General features: G+C 42.0%; 3 protein-coding genes across 8 annotated transcripts in view; 1 reads left to right on the forward strand and 2 right to left on the reverse strand.

The window, feature by feature from the left end:
* Positions 1-12,602, reverse strand: part of LOC139539634 (xyloside xylosyltransferase 1-like) — a 94,794-nt gene extending 82,192 nt beyond the window's left edge. The window contains exons 1-3 of the mRNA XM_071342753.1: positions 12,259-12,602; positions 10,681-11,377; positions 732-879 (exon numbers count right to left, since the gene is read on the reverse strand). Coding sequence (XP_071198854.1) covers positions 732-879; positions 10,681-11,202 — 670 coding nt within the window. The 5' untranslated portion in view covers positions 11,203-11,377; positions 12,259-12,602. The remainder of the gene's footprint in view (positions 1-731; positions 880-10,680; positions 11,378-12,258) is intronic.
* Positions 12,603-12,775: 173 nt separating this feature from the next.
* Positions 12,776-20,002, forward strand: LOC139539633 (serine/arginine-rich splicing factor 11-like). 4 transcript variants are annotated; one of them, XM_071342749.1, is made up of 13 exons: positions 13,230-13,330; positions 13,965-14,088; positions 14,213-14,346; positions 16,198-16,307; positions 16,447-16,533; positions 16,679-16,728; positions 17,007-17,137; positions 17,337-17,418; positions 17,602-17,715; positions 17,820-17,909; positions 18,569-18,658; positions 18,774-18,939; positions 19,115-20,002. In XM_071342749.1, the coding sequence occupies exons 2-13, from the start codon at positions 14,036-14,038 to the stop codon at positions 19,331-19,333; spliced, it is 1,326 nt and encodes a 441-aa protein (XP_071198850.1). In that variant the 5' UTR covers positions 13,230-13,330; positions 13,965-14,035; the 3' UTR covers positions 19,334-20,002. The 4 variants fall into 4 exon arrangements, with proteins under 4 accessions (XP_071198852.1, XP_071198849.1, XP_071198850.1 ...); XM_071342751.1 differs by lacking the exons at positions 13,230-13,330; positions 13,965-14,088 and adding an exon at positions 12,776-12,920; XM_071342748.1 differs by lacking the exon at positions 13,965-14,088 and having other exon boundaries at positions 13,036-13,330.
* A 69-nt stretch (positions 20,003-20,071) lies between these two features.
* The window catches only part of LOC139539655 (ankyrin repeat domain-containing protein 13C-A), a 58,033-nt gene continuing 54,321 nt past the window's right edge, over positions 20,072-23,783 (reverse strand). For all 3 annotated transcript variants that reach the window (XM_071342802.1, XM_071342803.1, XM_071342804.1), the window contains 4 exons: positions 23,142-23,221; positions 22,358-22,456; positions 21,880-21,980; positions 20,072-21,736 (listed from right to left, as the gene is read on the reverse strand). In XM_071342802.1, coding sequence (XP_071198903.1) covers positions 21,606-21,736; positions 21,880-21,980; positions 22,358-22,456; positions 23,142-23,221 — 411 coding nt within the window. In that variant the 3' untranslated portion in view covers positions 20,072-21,605. The remainder of the gene's footprint in view (positions 21,737-21,879; positions 21,981-22,357; positions 22,457-23,141; positions 23,222-23,783) is intronic.

Genomic DNA, 23,783 nt, shown 5'->3' on the forward strand with positions numbered 1-23,783 from the left:
TTATTGCCTACACGGCTGCACAAGGAATTATACAGCGCGTTACAATTTTCATGTGGCACGGGAGTATGTTGAATGTCGGAGCACACTACAAGGAGCTACGACATTGCAACACTGCGCTCCGAATCATTCGTCTACGTCAGGTATAAATCGGCCTTTAGAGAGAGGCTGAGGAAATAAACCATTGTGCACACAGACAAAGAGAGAGAGACAGACAGACAGACAGCTAGCTATCTCTACACTACACAGCCTTCTGAGATTCTGACTCCATTAGGGCAGATTAGCCTGGTCCCAAGATCGGTTTGTGCTTTTGCCTACTCCATTGTCAATCCAAACCTTTTTGCATAAGAATTCCATAAGGAGTTGGCAAGAGAACAGAAACAGACTGGCACCCAGGCTATCTAGTTTAGTCATCCACCAAGCACAGAACTTCAGATTGAGCTGGTCACCTTGGTATAGACTTCGGGGTACTTTCTGTGAGTCATCCAAAGTAAAAATAGTAGTAAACATCTAAACATCTGATACAGACCTCGGGAGCAAAGCATACCCAACTAATATAGTGAGTGACACTTAACTTCATAGTTTTAAACGGTAATGGTAAAAAAAAATTTTAAAGTAGACAACCAAGATATCTTCTTCTGATGGTATCAACTGTGTAGTGGAACATACAGTAAATACCTTTGAAAACGTGAAACATCATTCAGATTTGGCTTTGTAACTAAAGTAACTCTTACCTGCGGGCATGATGTGGTGCATGGCCACTGACAGGAAGAAGATGGCGTCACTATAGTAGGCCCCGGAGCCGGCACTGAAGTGCTTCTGCATGGCCTCCACGATGGGGAAGAGCTTCTGGCTCAGGACCCCCACGTCATGGAACACCACCTTCACCACAAACAAGGGCAGTCAGGCATATGAGAAACATGTCATTCAGACATTCAAGTAATTCAGAATTGATACTGACAATTGTACAAGACACATGCCCATGACATTTATAACCTTATTGTTCTAATTGCAATGGGGATGTGCATAAGGGTTCCTCACAATCAAACACCCTCCCCTCTCCAGGAGCCCCATCTCCCTGCCTCTCCTCAGCAGGTCACACTCCAAGCTACCACAGGGGCCCTAATCCCATGGTGCAGTGCAGGGATTTGGCTGATAAGCAGAACCGGGCCGCATTCCCCAGTCAGATCATGTGGATCTCCCTCCAGATTAGAAGAAGAGGATTTTACATATATTTATTTCTGCAGAAACAAATATGTTCAAAATTGTTCCAGATCATATGTCTTGGTTAAATGCTACTGTATTAAAAGTGTGTGTGTGTGTGGGGGGGGGGGGGGGGGGGGGGGGGGTTAATGGCAATAAGAAGGTGGGGGGGTTAATTAGGCAATAAGGGAGACATATTTAATCAGGTCTGTGTGCTTGGGATGTGCAGACATCATTTAATGTTCCATAACCGGTTAAGGTAAGCCTCCCCTACCGTACGTCTGGTAATAAAAACAGCCCTGGGAGATGGTATTGTGGAACAGCACCTAGACCTAGCTTTGGAAAAAGGGAACTCTTACGTAAGCCCATTTTCCGGTACGTAAGTGTTATGTAAGCTACCCACTAGCCACAGTGCAATTAAAGACCTTCATCACATTAACATTGGATTTAATCAATTCAAAATTCTTAACCCAACAAATGGTGATATTGCCTTTCCCAAATGACATATAGCTGAGAGCGCCTGGGCACAGAAAATACGGGAATGAGAGCAGAAAATTCAACATTAATGATGTTTATTTATAGATTTTGCTTGTATATTTAATAGATTAAGTTATATTTTAAGAGCTGTGGATGAATAATTCAGATAGACGGGGCAGAACTCCTCCCAACAACGCACATGTACAAAATAATACAGGAAAAGTGTAGGAGATTCCTCAGTTGTACTCTTATTACAGTTATATTCCTCAGTTGTACTGTACCAACGTCCTACTTACATTCTATTTTGACATCATCGAGCACAACATAAAGAAAAAGATCGGCAAAAGAAAGCATTAGAGAAAAAAAACTTGCCTACTGTATCATAAAAGGTTTTTTTTCTGGATCAAAATGGGGCTTAGGTGGTGGGCGTGGCCAATGGGGCGTTCGCTGACTGAAAACTTTAGAAAATGTGCTGTTTTAAAACTAATTTCGTGCTACACCATCTGAGTGACTCAGACATATAGAGTTGAGGTCGGAAGTTTACATACACCTTAGCCAAATACATTTAAACTCAGTTTTCACAATTCCTGACATTTAATCAGAGTAAAAATTCACTGTCTTAGGTCAGTTAGGATCACCACTGTATTTTAAGAATGTGAAATGTCAGAATAATAGTTGATAGAATGATTGATTTCAGCTTTTATTTCTTTCATCACATTCCCAGTGGGTCAGAAGTTTACATACACTCAATTAGTATTTGGTAGCATTGCCTTTAAATTGTTTAACTTGGGTCAAAGATTTTGGGTAGCATTCCACAAGCTTCCCACAATAAGTTGGGTGAATTTTGGCCCATTCCTCCTGACAGAGCTGGTGTAACTGAGTCAGATTTGTAGGCCTCCTTGCTCGCACACGCTTTTTCAGTTCTGCCCACAATTTTTCTATAGGGTTGAGGTCAGGGCTTTGTGATGGCCTCTCCAATACCTTGACTTTGTTGTCCTTAAGCCATTATGCCACAACTCTGGAAGTATGCTTGGGGTCATTGTCCATTTGGAAGACCCATTTGCGACCAAGCTTTAACTTCCTGACTGATGTTGCTTCAATGTATCCACATAATCTTCCATCCTCATGATGCCATCTATTTTGTGAAGTGCACCAGTCCCTCCTGCAGCAAAGCACCCCCACAACATGATGCTGCCACCCCCGTACTTCACGGTTGGGATGGTGTTCTTCGGCTTGCAAGCCTCACCCTTTTCCCTCCAAACATAATGATGGTCATTATGGCCAAAGAGTTCTATTTTTATTTCATCAGACCAGAGGACATTTCTGCAAAAAGTACGATCTTTGTCCCATGTGCAGTTGCAAACCGTAGTCTGGCTTTTTTATGGCGGTTTTGGAGCAGTGACTTCTTCCTTGCTGAGCTGCTTTTCAGGTTATGTCGATATAGGACTCGTTTTACTGTGGATATAGATACTTTTGTACCGGTTCCCTCCAGCATCTTCACATGGTCCTTTGCTGTTGTTCTGGGATTGATTTGCACTTTTCACACCAAAGTACGTTCATCTCTAGGAGACAGAATGCGTCTCCTTCCTGAGCGATATGATGACTGCGAGGTCCCATGGTGTTTATACTTGCATACTATTGTTTGTACAGATGAACGTGGTACCTTCAGGCGTTTGGAAATTGCTCCCAAGGATGAACCAGACTTGTGGAGGTCTACAATTCTTTTTCTGAGGTCTTGGCTGATTTCTTGTGATTTTCCCATGATATCAAGCAAAGAGGCACTGAGTTTGAAGGTAGGCCTTGAAATACATCCACAGGTACACCTCCAATGGCCTCAAAATATGTCAATTAGCCTATCAGAAGCTTCTAAAGCCATGACATCATTTTATGGAATTTTCTAAGCTGTTTAACTTCTTATGGCTAGGGGCGCTATTTTCACGTTCGGATGAAAAGCGTGCCCAGAGTAAACTGCCTGCTACTCAGGCCCAGACGCTAGAATATGCATATAATAGATTTGGATAGAAAACACTCTGAAGTTTCTAAAATTGTTTGAATGATGTCTGTGAGTATAACAGAACTCATATGGCAGGCAAAAACCTGAGAAGAAAATTCAACCAGGAAGTGGGAAATCTGAGGTTTGTAGGTTTCCAAGTCTTTGCCTATCCAAGATACAGTGTAAATTTGGTCCGATTGGACTTCCTAAGGCTTCCACTAGATGTCAACCGTCTTTAGAACCTTGTTTCATGCTTCTACTGTGAAGGGGGAGAGAATAAGAGCTGTTTGACTAAGGGGTCTGGCAGAATGCCATGAGCTCAGTCAGGCGCACGGCCGTGAGAGCGAGCTCTGTTCCTTTTCATTTCTAAAGACAAAGGAATTGTCCGGTTGAAACATTATTGAAGATTTATGATAAAAACATCCTAAAGATTGATTCTATACATCGTTTGACATGTTTCTACGAACTGTAATAGAACTTTTTTGACTTTTTGTCTGGACTTAGTGCTCACGCGTTGTGCATTTGGATTACTGGACTAAACGCGCGATGGGAACAACACTTTACATCTTGCATTAATATTTTTGTTCAGTGTATTTGGTTGTAATTGAGGTAATATGTAGATGCAGTTAGGGGTAAAAGTGACTAGGCAATCAGGATAGAGTAGCAGAGGTGTATGTGAAGTGTGTGGAAAAAGTGTGTGTGTCAATATGAATGTGTGTGTGTTTTATGTGTGTGAGTGTATGTAGAGTGTGGTGTTAATATGCATGTGTGTATGTTTTGTGTGTGTGAGTGTATGTAGTGGGTGTGTGTGTGTGAGTGGGTGTGCGCGTTGTGGTGTCAGTGTAGCATGTGTGAGTATGTGGGACGAGTCCAGTGAGTGCGCATAGAGACAGTGCAGGGGTGATGGCCAGATTTGCGATTATCGTCGAAGGAATGAGTGTTACACCGAGGCCTGTACTCTGGAGTGGGATCGATTTGGAGGTGGAGGGTCTGTCATGGTCTGGGGTGGTGTGTCACAGCATCATCGGACTGAGCTTGTTGTCATTGCAGGCAATCTCAACGCTGTGTGTTACAGGGAAGACATTCTCCTCCCTCATATGGTACCTTTCCTGCAGGCTCATCCTGACATGACCTCCAGCATGACAATGCCACCAGCCATACTGCTCATTCTGTGCGTGATTTTCTGCAAGACAGGAATGTCAGTGTTCAGCCATGGCCAGCGAAGAGCCCGGATCACAATCCCATTGAGCACCTCTGGGACCTGTTGGAGAAATGTCCGGGAACTTGCAGGTGCTTTGGTGGAAGAGTGTGGTAACATCTCACAGCAAGAACTGGCAAATCTGGTGCAGTCCATGAGGAGGAGATGCATTGCAGTACTTAATGCAGCTGGTGGCCACACTAGCTACTGACTGTTACTTTTGATTTTGACCCCCCCTTTGTTCAAGGACACATTATTCAATTTCTGTTAGTCACATGTCTGTGGAACTTGTTCAGTTTGTCTCAGTTGAATATTGTTATGTTCATACAAGTATTTACACGTTAAGTTTGCTGAAAATAAAAGCAGTTGACAGTGAGAGGATGTTTCTTGTTTTGCTGAGTTTAGTCAGGGTAGCCATTTGATTAACAGTTCAAGAGCCTTTTGATCCCAAAATCGGCGATCTGGTACTATTTGCCGCGTGGTAGCAAGGATTGTGACTTGGGTGGCTGGAGTTTGACCATTTTTAGGGACTTCCTCTCACACCGCCTGGTATGGAGTTCCTGGATGTCAGGGAGCTCGGCCTCAGTGATGTACTGGGCCATATGCACTACCCTCTGTATCTGTAGCGCCTTAAGGTCGGATGCCAGGCAGTTGCCATACCAAGCGGTGATGCAGCCAGTCAAGATTCTCTCAATGGTGCAGCTGCAGAACTTTGAGGATCTTGAGGGTCCTTGTCAAATCTAGTCAGCTTTCCAGTCACCTTGTTAGGTAGATAATAACAGTTTCCTATCCAAATCAGAGTCAAACATCCGCTTTGTTGAGAAGAATGTTTCCAATTTTTAAAAAGCCATATAGGCCTATGTAGCTAACATTAGCTAGATACAGTACACAAAGACAAGAAACGGAGTGTTAGATACAAATCTATTAATAAGAACAGAATTTTGCCAGCGATTTGGTTTTGTCCAGCGGCACTGGTTTGAGAAGGGAAGCCCACATTGAGCAAAGCTTCCTCTCAGCTTTTCCTGGCTGGCTGACTCCAGTCCACTGAACAGGGGGACTAGGGTCACGGACAGTCACCCCTCTACGTCATGAGAGCCTGCAGTAAACCAACCACGGTCATCGTGGAAAGTCCCATGTCCTGTCCCATGCTTGTACGCATTGACTAACAAATCATAAAGACACAAATCTGGCCAGAACCCATGGGACTAGGAAAAACAAAAAACACTTTCCTTCAGAGCACATGGACTGCTCTAGTGTCAACAAGGCCACACAAGCATATACACAGATGCAAGCACACACACACGCTTGTTACAGTGTGTAACTCATACATACATGCATGCATGTCTGTATGTAAAAATCAGCAAAAAAAAGAAACGTCCTCTCACTGTCAACTGCGTTTATTTTCAGCAAACTTAACATGTGTAAATATTTGTATGAACATAAGATTCAACAACTGAGACAAACTAAACAAGTTCCACAGACATGTGGCTAACAGAAATTGAATAATGTGTCCCTGAACAAAGGGGGGGTCAAAATCAAAAGTGTGGACACCAGCTGCATTAAGTACTGCAGTGCTCCTCTTCATGCACTGCACCAGATTTGCCAGTTCTTGCTGTGAGATGTTACCTGGGCATCTTTCTTTTGGTGTTTTTCAGAGTCAGTAGAAAGGCCTCTTTAGTGTTCTAAGTTTTCATAACTGTGACCTTAATTGCCTACCATCTGTAAGCTGTTAGTGTCTTAACCGTTCCACAGGTGAATTGAATTGTTTATGGTTCATTGATCAAGCATGGGAAACAGTGTTTAAACCCTTTACAATGAAGATCTGTGAAGTTATTTGGATTTTTACAAATTTTCTTTGAAAGACAGGGTCCTGAAACTGGGACGTTTCTTTTTTTGCTGAGTGTATGTGAGTGTGGGTCAGAGAGGCTGTAATGAGCATGGCCCCCGGCGGTGGGATAGTAGGAGTTGTTTGTTTCGTTCACTGGGGTCTCAGACAGTTGTCACTAAACAGTCAGGGAGTCACGAAAGGGTTTACATAACCACTGTCCTATGTTGGCCCTCCTGAGAGATTAATAATTACAGAAATTAGGTGAGGATTTGCAGACAACCATGTCAACATGCCATCACAGTTCACAGCCATCCCATTAGTGACTGTGTGTGTGTGTATCATAGAGAGTGATTTGTTTCTGTGGTGGAATATTCATTTTTGTGTGTTTGAAACCACCGGGTTAGTTTGCATGAATGAGCTGACACTATATAGACAGTACCAATGAAACTTTTGGACACCTACTCATTCAAGGGGTTTTCTTTATTTTGACAATTTTCTACATTGTAGAATAATAGTGAAGACATCAAAAACTATGAAATAACAGATATGGTATCATGTAGTAAACAAAAAAAAAGTCTGGTGATTATGGAGGCCAGGTCATCTGATGCAGTACTCCATCCCTCTCCTTGGTCAAATAGCCCTTACACAGCCTGGAGTTGTGTTTTGGTTCATTGTGCGCAAACCAGATGGGATGGCACGTATCGCTGCAGAATGCTGTCGTAACCATGCTGGTTAAGTGTGCCTTGAATTCTAAATAAATCACTGACAGTGTCACCAGAAAAGCACACCCACACACCTCCTCCTCCATGCTTCAGCGTGGGAACCACACATGCGGAGATCATCTGTTCACCTACTCTGTGTCTCACAAAGACATGGCGATTGGATCCAAAAATCTCAAATTTGGACTCCAGACCAAAGGACATATTTCAACCGGTCTAATATCCATTACTCTTGTTTCTTTGCCAACGCAAGTCTCTTATGATTTGTGTCCTTTAGTTGTGGTTTCTTTGCAGCAGACCTTCTCTTTGCTTATTTGAGCTGTTTTTGCCATAATATGGACTTGGTCTTTTACCAAATAGGGCTATCTTCTGTATACCACCGACACCTTGTCACAAAACAACTGATTGCCTCAAACTCATTAAGGAAAGAAATTCCACAAATTAACTTTTATCAAGGCACACCTGTTAATTGAAATGCATTCCAGGTGACTACCTCATGAAGCTGATTAAGAGAATGCCAAAAGTGTGCAAAGCTGTCAAGGCAAAGGGTGGCTACTTTGAAGAATCTCAAATATAAAATATATTTTTATTTGTTTAACACTTTTTTGGTTACTACATGATTCCATGTGTTATTTCAAAGTTGATGTCTTCACTATTATTCTACAATGCAGAAAATAGTAAACAAAGAAAACCCCTGGAATGAGTAGATGTGTCAAGTTGACTGGTACTGTATATACACACACACACCACTTTCTATATTCAATTTCAAAAGGAAAATGTAGATCCTGTAATTATTCTGTTGTATGCCCACATACATACATACTTGTACCTGTTCATTGCATGCAACTTTAATTGAAAAGAGAAAAACAGATGACAGAGCCATTCCTATATTACTGCACCTTCATTCTCACCAAGCTTAAAGACCATGCATGGACTGTATGTGCATGGACTAAGTATTCAGCCCTTTGAATTTTCCACATTTTATTACTTTACAGCCTTATTCCAAAATGGATGAAAAAGTTCTCCCTCATCTACACACAATACCTCATGAAGACAAAGCAAAAACAGGTTTAGAAATGTTTACAAATCTATAAAAAATGTAAAACATGAATAGCTTATTTACATAAGTATGAGACTCGAAATTGAGCTCAGGGGCATCCTGTTTCCATTGATGATCCTTGAGACGTTTCTACAACTTGGACAGGATTGTGGCAAGGCACCGAACAATCTCCGCAGCACTGAAGGTCCCCAAGAACACAGTGGCCTCCATTCTTATATGGAAGTTTGGAACTACAAAGGACATTCAGAGACTTGTTTCCGAAGCCACTCCTGTGATGTCTTGGCTTTGTGCTTGGGTTGTTGTCCTGTTGGAAGGTGAAACTACACCCCAGTCTGAGGTCCTGAGCGCTTGGGAGCAGTTTTTCATCAAGGATCTCTGTACTTTGCTCTGTTAATCTATGTCAATCCTGAGTAGTCTTCCAGTCCCTGCCGCTGAAAAACATCCCAACAGTATGATGCTGCCACTACCATGCTTCACCGTAGGGATGGTACCAGGTTTCCTTCAGGTGTGATGCTTGGCATTCAGACCAAAGAGTTCAATCTTGGTTTCATCAGACCAGAGAATCTTGTTTTTCATGGTCTGTCTTTAGGTGCCATTTGGCAATCTCTAAGCGGGCTGTCATGTGCCTTTTACTGAGGAGTGGCTTCCATCTGGCCATTACCATAAAGGCCTGATTTGGTGGAGTGCTGCAGAGATGATTGTCCTTCTGGAAGGTTCTCCCATCTCCAGAGGAACTCTGAGCTCTGTCAAAGTGACCATCGGGCAGTGGTCTAGGGCACTGGATCGCAGCGCTAGCTGCGCCACAAGAGTCTCTGGGTTCGCGCCCAGGCTCTGTCGCAGCCGGCCGCGACCGGGAGGTCCGTGGGGCGACGCACAATTGGCCTAGCGTCGTCCAGGTTAGGGAGGGTTTGGCCGGTAGGGATATCCTTGTCTCATCGCGCTCCAGCGACTCCTGTGGCGGGCCGGGCGCAGTGCGCGCTAACCGGGGGGGCCAGGTGCACGGTGTTTCCTCCGACAAAATGGTGCGGCTGGCTTCCGGGTTGGAGGCGCGCTGTGTTAAGAAGCGGTTTGGTTGGGTTGTGCTTCGGAGGACGCATGGCTTTCGACCTTCGTCTCTCCCGAGCCCGTACGGGAGTTGTAGCGATGAGACAAGATAGTAATTACTAGCGATTGGATACCATGAAAATTGGGGAGAAAAGGGGGTAAAAATTTTTTTTTAAGAAATAAAAAAGTGCCCATTGGGTTCGTCACCTCCCTGACCAAGGCCCTTCTCCCCCGATTGCGCAGTTTGGCTGGGTGGCCAGCTCTAGGAAAAGTCTTGGTGGTTCCAAACTTCTTCCATTTTAAGAATGATGGCGGCCACTGTGTTCTTTGGGATCTTCAACGCTGCAGAAATGTTTTGGTACCCTTCCCCAGGTGTGCCTTGACACAATTCTGTCTCTGCCCTCTACAGACAATTCCTTCGACCTCATGGCTTGGTTTTTGCTCTGACATGCACTGTCAACTGTGGGACCTTATATAGACTGGTGAGTGCCTTTCCAAATCATGTATAATCAATTGAATTTAGCACTGGTGGACTCCAATCAAGTTGTAAATAAGGTACGTTTAATTTTTAATAGATTTGCAAACATTTCTAAAACTTTTCACTTTGTCAGTGGTATTGTGTGTAGACTGAGGAATTAATAAACTTTAGAATAAGGCTGTAATGTAAGAGTGGAAAAAGTCAAGGTGTTTGAATACTTTCTGAATGCACTGTATAGTATACATAGACGGAGATAGACCGAAAGAAGTGTGTGTATCTGTCTGAGGGGTTGGGTTAAAAGCGGAACTCTAATTTCGGTTGGACCTTGTGTGCAATTGACCAATAAAGTGATCTCTTTTCTCTGTATTAGGTAAAGCTTAATCCTCCCAGTGGCTGAAGGGAGAAAATAAAGCAGAGGGGGATGTCTAAACTAAGATGTTTTGGAAAGGCAACACTGCCCCCCTGTGTTAAACTATTCACAGTGCATTTGTGCAATTACCTGCCAGTACGCTCCTCCAAATAAAGCTTGTGTTTGCCAGGTGAGGGATTAAGCCTAATTTTTTAAAGGTTCAAACTCTAGACTCCACAGTTTAGGACTAACATTCCATTTAACACAAGCACACATACTGACCGGTGAGTGGTAATCCTGGTAAGAGATGCATCAGGGCTCCAAACAGACTTACCTCATACTGAAAAGTTCCGACGAGGAGCAGCTCCGGGAGCATCCTCTCACCCAGCTCTCGGCTGGCCTCGTCGCTCACAAAATGAAGGACAAGCACCTCTTTGTCCAGGAAGAGGCTGTATTTCGCCATGGATAACATGGCCACCCGGAACTTCTCCTGCAAGCTTCGGCTCTTGTCCACCTTCGTGAACATCATGAGGGCATGGTAGTACTGGCTGACCTCATGCCCACTGTCTGCCCTCCTAGCCCTGACTTCACCCTCCTCTCCATCCCTCTCCAACTCTCCTCCCTCAGGGTGCACCAGCCTGGTGTCCAAGGAAAGGTCTGCATCGTTCCGGTTGGTGTTGTGGCTGGCCTGGGTCTGCTTGATGCGCTTGGTGGTGCTGGAGAAATCATGCCTTTCCGACCCAAAGAAGTAGAAGGCTACAACGGCCAGCGCTGCCGTGAGGAGGAGGACAAACTGATAGGACCTGAAGGTGCTGACTCTACCCATAGTGTTGACTAGAACCCTCAGGATACCCATGCTGTGACTCCCACAGATGAATGCAGAAGCTCTGTTATTGTCTCAGCTTGAAGAATATGGGGATGAACCCTGAGTTTAACATGCTGGATCCTTATTGCGCAGTGTTGGTTTCAGAAAGGAGACATTAAATTTACTAGTCTTGTCCACACCCTGACAAGGTTGAGAAGTCCTTTTCCTATAAAAGGAATGAATTACTAAGGTCAGTCTACCTTAGTTGAAATGTACAAAGTGTTCATTATTTTCACATGAAAGAAATGTGGTGTAGCTAATGCAAAATAAATGCATCCAGAATAAAGTAGCTAAGTCATGTTCTTAAAAAATAATTAACACAGCAATTATTGCAACAGACAGTGTGAAGAGCTAAACTGAGTTTGGAAAGATTTGCATGAAAATCTCCAACAGTGTCTTCCAATGCTTGCATTTGGCTACCATGTTATTCAGCATGCAATGACCTAGCCCAAGATGTACTCTTAAGGAGCCTAACGTTACCATTACTCCTGAAGCTCCAAGGACCTTACATTTTATTTCCAGCAGTAGACTGCCTCTGGCAGACAAAACAGCCAAATACTCCATTTAAACGTGAATAATTTCTCAAATACGGTTCAAGAAAAAAATTCCCTTTACTTTCATATCACATCAAAAGTTATTTCACATGCTAAATACACACTATAGATTGTTTTAACCGGCTTTACCACAGTTGGAGCCGACAGTATTTTTCAGTGACAACACATTTCAGAGCATGCGAGATAGCTACTTAGAACAAATGGTCCCTCTTGTCTGTCATCTGTAAACACGGGCTGTAAACATGGAGATATAGTCATGTAGGAACTCCAACCCTATAAAAAAGGTGTATCAATAACGTTTTATTTTTTCTAAATTATTTCTTGCAGATATGAAATAAGGTCCTTATGCTTCCAAAATCGTACCGCAAGCGATGTGTATTAATGTTCAGACCGAACTAAAACAGAATAATCCTTCCTCCAATGACTTGTTTGTGACGGAGTGTAGCCATGCAACAGTAAAGAACAAGAAAACAGTACACATGTATGAACTCACCATGTTGGTGTTGGAGAACTCTCGATACAGAGAAAGTTGTGACAGCTGAGCTGGAGCAGGCAGACTGGTACCAACGAGAGTACAGTCAAAGATGTGTATAACCTAACCTCATTGTTCTGTGGTACAGTATTATCAAGCTAGCTAACACTAGCTCTGTTAAAGATGCACATTTTGGAAGCAACAGGTTTGTACAGACAAAATACATGTCACGAGCACGGCAAATTATTCCCCTGGTGACTATATAGCTTGTCAACTTGAAATAAAAATAAACATTTGCATAAAATTGGTATTCAGACTATAGATAAGATGTTTTGTAGCTAGCTTGTCACACTAATCTAAATGCCACTTCCGGTGATGACGTTTAAATCACTCCCCTAGATTGATGCCGCGTTCATAACAACTGGCGTCTCGGCAATCTCCGAAAAAACGAGCTCCAAATAGGAAAAATCGTTTTGAACGGTTATCCAACTCGGAATTCCAAGTCAGGAATGCGGGTGCTCTTTTTAGAGCTCCGATTTTCCGACCTAAATATCATTGACATCCAGTTGTTTTGAACGCAGCATCAGTTCATTGCTTCTTCCGCCGACTGTTTTCGAAACCTGACAAAACGCACAAAGTGGTATCTAAGTAGCTACTATAAGTGAAACCGTGTACAAGAACAGGTAATGGTAAATTGGGGAACAATTGATTTTGAAAAACAGAATTTGCCGTACTGGTGGTACGTCAGCACTGCCACGCCTATCATACGGAGGGCAGGTAGGCCATATCATATGACTGAATCAAGAAGACCTAGCTACAATATATTCTAGCTAATGGCGGTGGGAATTCAATTGTGTGTAGCAGCTAGCTAGTTGTTTGACAGCACAATTCTAATTTAAGTTCTTTAGATGCTAATTTAGCTGGGATCTTACATCTAGCTTGACTTTGTGCGTTTCAAATTGACAAACTAGTCGTGGAAAATGACGAACGTTATTCAAGTGACAAATGTGTCTCCGAGCACCACCTCCGAACAGATGAGAACTCTCTTCGGATTTCTGGGAAATATTGAAGAGCTTAAGTTATTTCCACCCGAGTGAGTATTCTGAATATGAAACAATGTAGTTAGCTGGCTAGCGACATAAGCTAGCTACATTTTCAATAATAAAAAATAAAAAAAATGGTCATAGTGCTGTTTGGGGCCTGTGCGGCCATAGTATACCTTAACTAGCATAGCACACTTGCGCCACTCTAGCTCGCGCCTAACGTTACTTTTCTACGCTCGCAATTTAGCTAGCTAACGTTAGTTAGTTAACGATGGATGATGGTTAACTAGTTAATTTTGTAGTAAATGCTGTTGCATCAATTTTTATATAGACGATATATACGAACTCTTGCCCACACTACCTATATGGAACATTGGCTAGCTAGTAAACTAGCTAAATTATACCAACCACCGAAAAACAAAGCAGGCCTGCAGTGCAGTCAATGGTAAAGTTAGTTGATCCATATAACGTTAATTAGAATACTTAATTTATTAATTATTGTTTTTCGTTATTTAATATAATCTCCTGAGTTGACCAAACAAACTGGAAGCAAAGCTGTTTTGAATCTTTGAATTACCCTCGCCATGCTATGAAATAACCGGGCAGGGTAGTAGGAACTAGCCTAATTTGTGTTCTGTGCTTTGCTGTTTTTCACCTGTCGAATTACACCTGGCTGCACTGCAGTTAAGGTAGGAATTAGGAGACTTCTTGATCATCCCTCTGAATCTCTCGTGGCAAAGAAAAGACTGCAAGAGATGTTTTTTTCATCTCTTCCCAATTGTAGCATACAAGATGCTTCATTAAAAAAGTGATTAGTGAGCATTTATGTTTTCACGAATAAGCTATACTAACCATTGTTAGAACTTTGTTTCTGTTACCTTATGTTGAGAATCTTTGTATTTCTTGCACAACAAATTTGTATTTTCTTCCAGTGAATCTCCCTTGCCTGTGACTTCACGTGTCTGTTTTGTAAAGTTCCTTGAGACGGAGTCGGTTGGAGTGTCCCAGCATCTGACCAACACCGTCTTTGTGGACAGAGCCCTGATTGTTGTCCCATTTGCAGAAGGTTGGTGATCTTTGTCCAATTTCTAATGTTTTCCAACATACTATATGAACTAACAAAGCTTAACCAAACCCGATGCTACATCCAAAACCATACACTATTTGGATTGTTGCAAAAATTTGGAAATATACTAGGGGTAGAAGGGGAATATGTGTAATCTTGCTGTTCTAGCATATTTTTATTTTTTTTAAACTTCTCTCTCTGTCATTTGTGTTGTGGTTTTCATAGTGGACAAGGCATTTGCAGAATCCCTTCCATGCTGACTGAAAAGGGTCCTCTACAACCATCAGGATATTAGACAAATAAATGGTCACTCGGCTCACGAGTCCCTTCCCACTGTTCTGCTGTAAAGATTAACTCTCTTTCTCTATGTCCAAGGCATTCTTTTCATTATAAGGGTAACCACTCAATGAACCATAGCAATAGCAGGGCCTGAGGGCTCGCCCTGTCCCGCATATCAACAATCTCAAATCTGGACACTTAAGAGATTTAAAGTTTGATGAAGGTCACAATCAGTAGTTTGCATTTGATCAGCTAAAGGAAGCATGCAAAGGTAAATTAACTAATTGCAGCTGTGCATGCCAGAGTAGATTTGTATAGTACTAGGTCTACATCAATTTAGTTAATTCTAGCTACAGTCCTGGAAGATTCTGAACACCGTTTTGGTCATGATTATGAAGATTCACATGCGTATGTTTTTTTTTTTTTTTACTTTAACCCATCCAATTTGAATAGCTGTGTTTCAGTCCTTTTATATATGTGTATCTCCATTCCCACATATACTGCAGGTAAAATAACCCTGGTTGTTGCAGTGAAATGCTTTATAATGATCCTCTCCACTTGACTCTGAAAGGGTTCAGTAAGACAAACGTTTAACAGTGGTTTTTCTTTTTGTTGTTGTGTTTTACAGTTCTTTTTCCTGGTTCAGCCAGCCCTATATACCAGGCCCTGCTGAAAATGCCACCCAACAGTTTTGTCTTCTGCAGCTTATCCTGTTTCTCAAGTGTCCTTTCTGTCATTTCTCTGTAAATATGAAAAGTTGTTTGATTTGAAATTAGCTTAATTTCAGATTGCACACCCATGGATCATCTCATAAGATTTTCCTTTTATTTAACTATTGTATAAGATTCTCCTTCAGCATTGGGCACCATTGTATTCGGCCTTTTGCTGGAATTTTCCGTTATTTATAAGAGCCTACTCTGTACTTGTGTTTTTTTCCTTGTCAGCATTTCTGTAAGTTGCAAGTTAAGTTAAACTTTACAACACTGTACCTGGTGAATACAGTAGCCAGTCAAGTGTCGTAGGCTCTTTGGAAGAAAGAAGCCATCAGCAAAAGCCCAGAAAACAGAATTTGGTTGAGCATTTTTATTTTTTTTATTTTATTTATTGTAATGGTAAGTGTTTGAGGCAAAAGTAATGAACTGTTCCCTGCTGTTGACGCCAAAATCATGAACTTTGTTTTGTGTATCTTGATGTTTTTGTGTGCTTTGTAGCGAAGCAGCCGACGCGTATCGCTTGTTCATAAAACATCTAATGAAACTTGAGAGCACATCCCACTGGACAACCGGCTGTGCTTGCTTACGTTTGGTTCATGACTTAAAAAACAAGTACAGGTGATACAATCTTGGCAGTGTTGACCACAGTGTGTATTGTGACTTTGTTCTCGTAGTAGTATTCTGAAATCATACTAAACAAGTCAGCGACCAACATTTTCAGACATCACAAAATGGAATGTATATCTTGCTACATATCTATTGTAGTAAGAGTAGTTAGCCTGAGGTGGTCTGTCTGTGGCTCTGTTTGAGTGTGGTGTATGTTTGCGGAGACCTGTACTGATTCTGTGTTTTTCTCCAGGAGTGATTCCTGATGAGTCTAAAGCTCTGTCACTGCTAGCACCAGCGAACGCTGTGGCAGGATGCATGCCTGGAGGGGGCCTTCTCCCCACTCCAAATCATTTGGCGTCTGTAAGTGTTTTGCAGGGACTGTATCTATTGGTGTTGTATTGAGACCTATTAACTGTAACCATGTAAGGCCCCATTTTCTTCACAGCAAAAAAGTAGCTGAAAAGACGATTTGTCTAATATGTATCCCTTGTTCTGGCAGATGGGAGGTGTGCCCCTTTCAGCTCTTGGAAATCCCAACATGGATCCCATGGTTGCCATGGGCATGTCTGGCAACATGAACCCTCAGGTTGGACATGGCTACTTTCTACACTACTCTTTGTACTTTTAAAACAGCTCTAGGTTATAACATTAACAGCATAACACCTTTTCTGATAACCTATTGGTGGAATTATCACATTTATATAGCTATGCATTTGTGTTCTCTGTTTTAGGCCCTCTCTGCTGACTTTCTGAAGCTTATGCAATCCATGGATCCTACTAAGTAAGTATCACTCCCAATTCTAACCAGTCTAAAGAATATTATTCAAACAGTTGTTATTGAATATGTGGTAAAGTCATCTGCATTATTTCTGTGTGACTAACTGGGTTTTATTTGGTCCTGTATGGCTCCATTGGTAGAGCATGGCGCTTGCACAATCTGGGTTGTGGGTTTGATTTCTGGGGCCAGCCATATGTAAAATGTGTGCATGTATGACTAAGTTGCTTTGGATAAAAGTGTCTGCTAAATGGCACTTATTGCTATTATTTTGACCATTGCAGGATGAATCCAATGGCTGCTGGTATGATGGTTAATCATGGTATGAAGAATGACTCCAATAAGGAGATTGAGGCTGCCATGAAGAGGGTCAGAGAGGCCCAGTCTCTCATCTCTGCAGCTATCGAGCCTGGAAGTGAGTTCTCACTAATTTAGACCACTTTTATATTTGCAGTATTACCCTTGTATTTTGACTGACTCATTCCTATCCTCTATTGTGCTCTTCCTTGCATCTGCAGGCATTGTCGTTGTAAGGGTAATGTTTATTTTCAGATTTGTGTTACATTGGAGTTTCCTGAACATTTTTTATTTTTTACTGGTAAATGTCATTGCAGATAAGAAAGACGACAAGCGCAAACATTCCCGCTCCAGCTCTCGGTCTAGGCGGAGGAGGTCCAGGTCTCGCTCTCGTCACAGGTGTGCTACTGATGAAACTGCTAACATTCAGCAATTTTGGGCATGTGCTGAATGTTAGCCCCACTTTACCAGTATATTCATGAGTTGATATTGGCAAACTTGAGTTGAGTGCATAGATTAGTTGGGACAGCTCTGAGTTCTGTTTAATTATTATTATTTTTTAACCTTTTGATCTGATTGCAGGCGATCGAAGAGCAGGTCTCGACGGAGGTCGCACTCGAGGAGCTGGAGGCGGTCGAAGAGCCCCCGCAGAAGGAAGTCCCACTCCAGAGAGAGGGGCAGACGCAGCAAATCCAGGTGTGTCCATCTAGTGTTTTATTCACAGCGGGGTTCAGGAAAATGCATGATGTACCTGTATCAGGATTCCTTCAATTCATTGTTTGCCTTTGTTTTTCCTGTAGGGATAAGAAGAAAGAGGAGAAATCTAAGAAGCGCTCCAAGACGCCGCCTAAGAGCTACAGCAGTACCAGGAGGTCTCGAAGCGTCAGTCGGTGAGTGGTTTAAATACAGGAGGAGTCTGCTGGTATGATGGTTAATCATGGTAATCAATGGTCCCGTGTGGCTCAGTTGGTAGAGCATGGCGCTTGCAATGCCAGGGTTGTGGGTTCGATTCCCGCGGTGGGGAAAGTATGAAAATGTATGGTCTCACTACTGTACATCGCTTTGGATAAGAGCGGCTGCTAAAAAAAATTATATATATTGTTAGCTTGACCTAAATGCATTGATCCCGCTTGATATTCTAGACCTTTTCAGGAATCCAAAAACAACCAGTGGAATATAGGATTAAAGTAACTGTCCAGGGACAACCTCACTTTTAAAAGTTAATTCTGTTAACTCAAACCCAAATAATGTTGTTGACTCGTATTTGTGGCCAAAGCATGAATTGGAAAGAAAAAAAACACCTCAGACATGCATTTCAAACAGACCGTTAAAAAAATGCTTGCTATTTCCTCAGAGGATATCACCCTCCTGAGGATGACCTGGCCAATCAGTGGTCTACTCGCATAAATATTTTTTATGTCCTGTATACGCCCACACCATTCTAACAAAGCTGTTTTTTAACATGCTTAAATAAACATTTTGTGAAGGAAACCGTTTCTCATATTGTAATTCATTGGTTTCCTTCGCATCTCTATCTGGTCTTCAATAGGAGACGTAGAAGAAGCCGCAGTGCCTCTCGGTCACCAAAGAAGTCCAGGTCCCCAAAGAGGAAACTGTCCAGGTCCCCTTCCCCTAGAAGGTGAGTGTGATACATGAGATGGTCCTCCTGGTTCAGAACCACACTGGACTCCACAGTGCAGTAATCTGTAGGTATACCTGTCTGTTTAAATACAATGGTTCTTGTCCCCCCACAGGCACAAGAAGGACAAAAAGAAGGACAAAGAGCGAGAGAAGGACAGGGATCGCGAGAGGAAAGAGGTCAGAGGCCGAGACGAAAGAGAACGATCCACCAGCAAGAAGAGCAAAGACCAGGAGAAGGACCACGACTGTAAATCTGACAGCGAGAAAGGAGATGTCAAGGTGTGCAACCACTGACTTTCCCTCATTAACACATCTCATTCTAACATCAGTTAAATGTCTATCAAAATAGGTTTTTAGCCAGGACTAGCCTTAAACTGTGTCCGGGGAAAACCGACCCTGAATGTTGTCATGTCCTAACTGACCTGTTTCATTTTCCATTCATTTTGTTGTTCAGAGCTCTTTGCTCTTGCAGGTGACCAGGGATTATGATGAGGAGGAGCAGGGCTATGACAGTGGAAAAGAGGAAGAAGAGAGGAAGAGCAACTCTGATTCGGCGTCATCCCCTAAGCCCCGGGAGGAGTCTGAAAAGAAGCCTGCAGAGGAGAGCGGCAAGAAGTCCAAACAGAACGGAGATGACCACCATGATGAGGACGACATGGAGATGAGTGACTGAGTGCACCAGAGAGACCCAGCCAGATGACATCATGGATCACTCAAAACCTTAAATTAATACTTGCAGGTGTCTGCTGTTTTGTAGTCTTATTGGAGTTGCATTTTAGAGACCGGTTAGGGAAAATCTTGTTCTGTTTGGAATAGCCAGTTTATTTCTGTAGTGGACTTCACCAGTGAGCATGTGTAGGAATTTGGCCCAAATAAGTACCTTTTTTGTAAAATATGACAGTTAAAAAAAAAAAATGCCACATTGCTGTACTTTTAAGTTGAAGGGCCTGTTGAATGTGAAGTTTTGAAAGCGTTTTCTATTTTTGTCCTCTAAGATTTTATTCATCTTGAATGTAGAGGAACTGTTTTCTCCTAAAATGACTCTCTGAAATGGTGTATATTTACATTTTACAGGACAGGGTTTAGTCCCCAGCTTACTCACTGTTAATCATATTTATCCTGGTACCATTCTGTTTTTGGTGCAGTGCAGCTTTCTATTCTTTGTTAGAATCCTGATAAATTGACCTCTGTTAAGTATTTAATACTGTTGTGTCCAGTCATACCCTCCCACCCCTGTGACGATATACTGTAGATCAAAATGAGTGTTTGTGGATTATGATGAACACCCTGTACTGTCTGCAACATGTTTTACAAATGATCTAATAAAACTTGGTCAACACGGTTGTGTGGTGGGATATGTTCAATAACCTGCACCAGTTTTGAAATGCATGACAAACAAATGGTACACAAGTTCATTGAGATATGTGAACTTTTTATTTGAGTACTTTTTTCATATGAAAATAGTGTGGCAGGCTTTTACAAGGTCTATTGCTGTACAGCTGACATGAAAATGCATGTGTACATTAGGGCCTGGCTGCTAAAGCCAGAGTCAGAAGTAAAAACATTCAGCACACAAAGTGAAGAAAGCACACTTCCATTTGCAGCACTAACCAGTAGTACGTGGAAGCTTGATAAACACTGGCTATGTCAATAGGCCACCGATCAATGTAAATAGAAAATTTGTCAGAGTACAAAGCAGTCTGCCATGTCTACTGGTGCTGAATTGATAACCCTCCAGCTCAGCGAACCCTGTTGCACCCAGCAGAACCACATGAGCACCACTTCAGCGAAGTCCCATTTCATTCCTGAAGAAAGGCATAGTTGAGCTTATTGTTGGATTTGACCTTAACCTCAACTAAAGAGCAACATTCTTGCAAACAGGACTTGACAAACTGTTCTTGAAACACATGAACTCCTGAAATCCTAACTGCCAAATAGTCCAGTCCTTGGACACAAAACTCAAGGATGTAAGATGCTTTGTACACTTGGCTCACACATAGGTATGCAAGGAAGATGTCAACTAAGACTTGACTTCAGTCTGACAAAGACAAAAAAAACTAAGAATTGGAGAGCCTTTCACCAGCCCAATATTCTATGTACAAAAATATCCATTGCCACGATACAAATCAATGACCTCATGGGAGAAATAACATCAACTAACCTTTGCATGAAACTTCCTGTCATAGAAGACCTCTACTCCCATATTAACAAAAATAAATAAAAAAAATACAATCATAAAAAGAGGTATTTACACCTTGCGCAGGGAAAGGCCTGGTTTTTCATACCTGTACCTGTAAAAAGTTAATTTACATTGTACTTCATTTCGTACCTAATTATCTACAGATAACTTGTAATCTCAAACAATTTACACCTCCTGGTTCATTTTCATTAACTGAAGTGTAGTCTGTTACATAGTTTAGGTAAAATATGAAAACAAGGCTTGTAATAACTTAATGCCACGCTTGCTGCCAGTCAAATAGAAGACAACTCCGCTCTAGTACAATTAAAATTCCTAGCATTTCTATCATTGCTTCCAGGTGGATGTGTTTCAGATGATGTTCCAAAGGGTTGAGTATCGACTGGTGCAGTAGGTCCGCCACCTCTGCTGCCCAGGCCAACTCAGCCCAGTACGGACTGGCTGTAGTGCATCTAAACAGTGCCCAAAGTTCAATGACGCTACTCCAAACAAAGCTCTGGATGGTAGCTACTTGTTGTTTACAGTGGAACAGTATTTATTATTCTTCACATACGTCCCATACAGTGAATTCAGTGCTTTACTACAGGTCAGTTAACCATAATCCCTTTATAAACATTACATGCACAACATATTTTCACTTCCATTTAAAATCTCACACATTCAATTTATTTTTGTTCTCCTACGACAATTTGATGAAATATCAATGCCTTTTCATAGGTGACCCCTTTCCAGTGTCCAGCCGAAGGGGTTAAAGGTCAGGGAAGCGGCTGGGGTCCTCTTTGTACTCATTGGGAATGGTGAAGATGGACTGCTCAAACTCGTCGTAGCGGAACTCTTGAAAAGTCACCGTGGCCGTAATGGTTGGAAAGACAGGGATATCTGTGTGGGGAAACGACAAAGGGAAACATGTTATAACATCATCAGGAAATAAATCTGGTCAGCCAGTCAGTATACATCCAACTGGATCTCTTTTACTGTACAATACGTTTACCACTGACAAAGCAGTATACGATAGTACTTACCCAGCTTGACAGGGAAACCAGGTGGGAGTTTCATTTGAACAAACTCTCTGAGTTTATTAAAGTGCTTGAAGGGTGCGATCACCTCCAGAACGTTTAATAACCTGAAAATAAACAACAAAAAGGTATTTCATTCTCACTCAATGAAGAATGGATTTCATGCATCACTTCATGCCAGAGAGTACTGCAGGCTACATTCACTGCCACATTCAATTAGTGATGGGGATAATAATAATGAGAGAACGAGGTCTCCGCACACCACAAAAAAAGGAGGCTATCAGGCACTTTGTGTCAATCAACCTATTTAGCCCAGAATAAGCAAAAACTAGGTTCACTTCATACACGCTTAATCTCAGATATCAATACTTCGTGAATTTTTATTATGAAATGTTATTAAAATTAGTAAATGATCCCATTTGGCAACTACTGCTGTCTGGCTAGACTTAAAGGTCGTCTGGGGGAGATCGAAGAGAAGACTTACGATTCAATGCCCAGCGGGAAGTCTTGACTCATGGCTACGGTCGCTTTGAAATTCTTCTTGCTCTCCTTGCATACCAGCTCTCTTCCTAGATGAGGCGCTCTGAAGGAGAAAAAGAGGGAAAATGTCCGTCAGAAAATGAGGTGAAAATGAGGTAAATACTTTTGAAAGAAAAGAAAGGAAGAAAGTCTTACTGTGGCCCTGAAAGTGAAATGACTGAAGGGAGTGTATAGAAGCTCTGCACTTCAGTGACATCTAAAAAATTTCACAATTAAATAAATAAAAAACGGTCAACACTAGCTTCTCTACCCTCAAAGTCAAACTCTGCCCATTTCTACAATTTACCTTCTTAAAATATTATTTGAAGTCTAACCCTAACCTTAACCACACTGCTAACCTTATGCCTAACACTAACCTTAAATTAAGACCACCCATTATTTATTTATTTTTTCCAATTTTGACTTTGGCTGTGGAAGCTAGTGGAAACTAATGAAACCCCATCAAGCCAATGTAACAAGACAGCTGAACTTGACAGTTCAAGGGGCAGGTTTCTCCAACAGAAAGTAGAACAGCTCTCCACAGCTTTAACTGATGAAGTAAGAGGATTGGCTTTAAATAGAACTATCCACCCACCCTCCCTGTCGCAACTGTGCATAAGTGATCCATCTGTCTGTCCTTCATTTAACCCTGTATGTAGACAGACATGACACTAACAATGAGTCAGAGTGTGCGTGAAAGTGAACTTGTGAAGTGTGGTGAGAAGTGAAAAAGTAATTGTCATACATACTTTCCGTTCTCTGCGTTGATATATTCCTCCCAGGAGATAGTGTTGGGTGAAGGTGCAGTTAGTGACTGTCGCCTCACAGGCTAAAAAGATGGAAACCCAAATGATTGGCAAGGACAGACAGCTGGCAACACAAAGCTACACAGAACAGTCAAACATAAAAAAGTTCTAGATAACATACGGACTACAAAGAACACAAACAAAAACACGGTCAGCGAAAACAAACTGTACACTAAAAGTAAAAAAAATAAAAAAAAAGTTTTATGCTTTTCTCGAAAACACTTAATTTTTTCCTAAATTGTTTGTAAGATTTTGCATGTATCCACCTGAAGTAAATGAGATGTAGGATGCTGAGGACGGGAGTGACGATCGTTGAGGTCGGACCATATCTTTGCTTACAATCATATTATAAGTAACCAGCTTAATTACTCACACCACAGAAGGTTGGTGGCACCTTAATTGGGGAGGACGGGCTCGTGGTAATGACGGGAGCGGATTAGATGGAATGGTATCAAATATATCAAACATATGGTTTCCAGGTGTTTGATACCATTCCATTTGCGCCGTTCCAGACATTATTATGAGCCGTCCTCCCCTCAGCAGCCTCCTGTGACTCACAGATAACTTAACATGGTCTTAAAGTAT

This window comes from Salvelinus alpinus, chromosome 15 (assembly GCF_045679555.1).
Source record: "Salvelinus alpinus chromosome 15, SLU_Salpinus.1, whole genome shotgun sequence".
In the NCBI taxonomy this organism is placed as follows: Eukaryota; Metazoa; Chordata; class Actinopteri; order Salmoniformes; family Salmonidae; genus Salvelinus; species Salvelinus alpinus.

Bases quoted from the DNA above. Each gene is read 5' to 3' on its own strand.
- LOC139539633 (XM_071342748.1), top strand. From the start codon at position 13,218: ATGACGAACGTTATTCAAGTGACAAATGTGTCTCCGAGCACCACCTCC. The intron at 14,347-16,197 runs GTTGGTGATCTT...GTTTTTCTCCAG, and splicing joins TGTTGTCCCATTTGCAGAAG to GAGTGATTCCTGATGAGTCT. The intron at 16,534-16,678 runs GTTGGACATGGC...TCTCTGTTTTAG, and splicing joins CTGGCAACATGAACCCTCAG to GCCCTCTCTGCTGACTTTCT.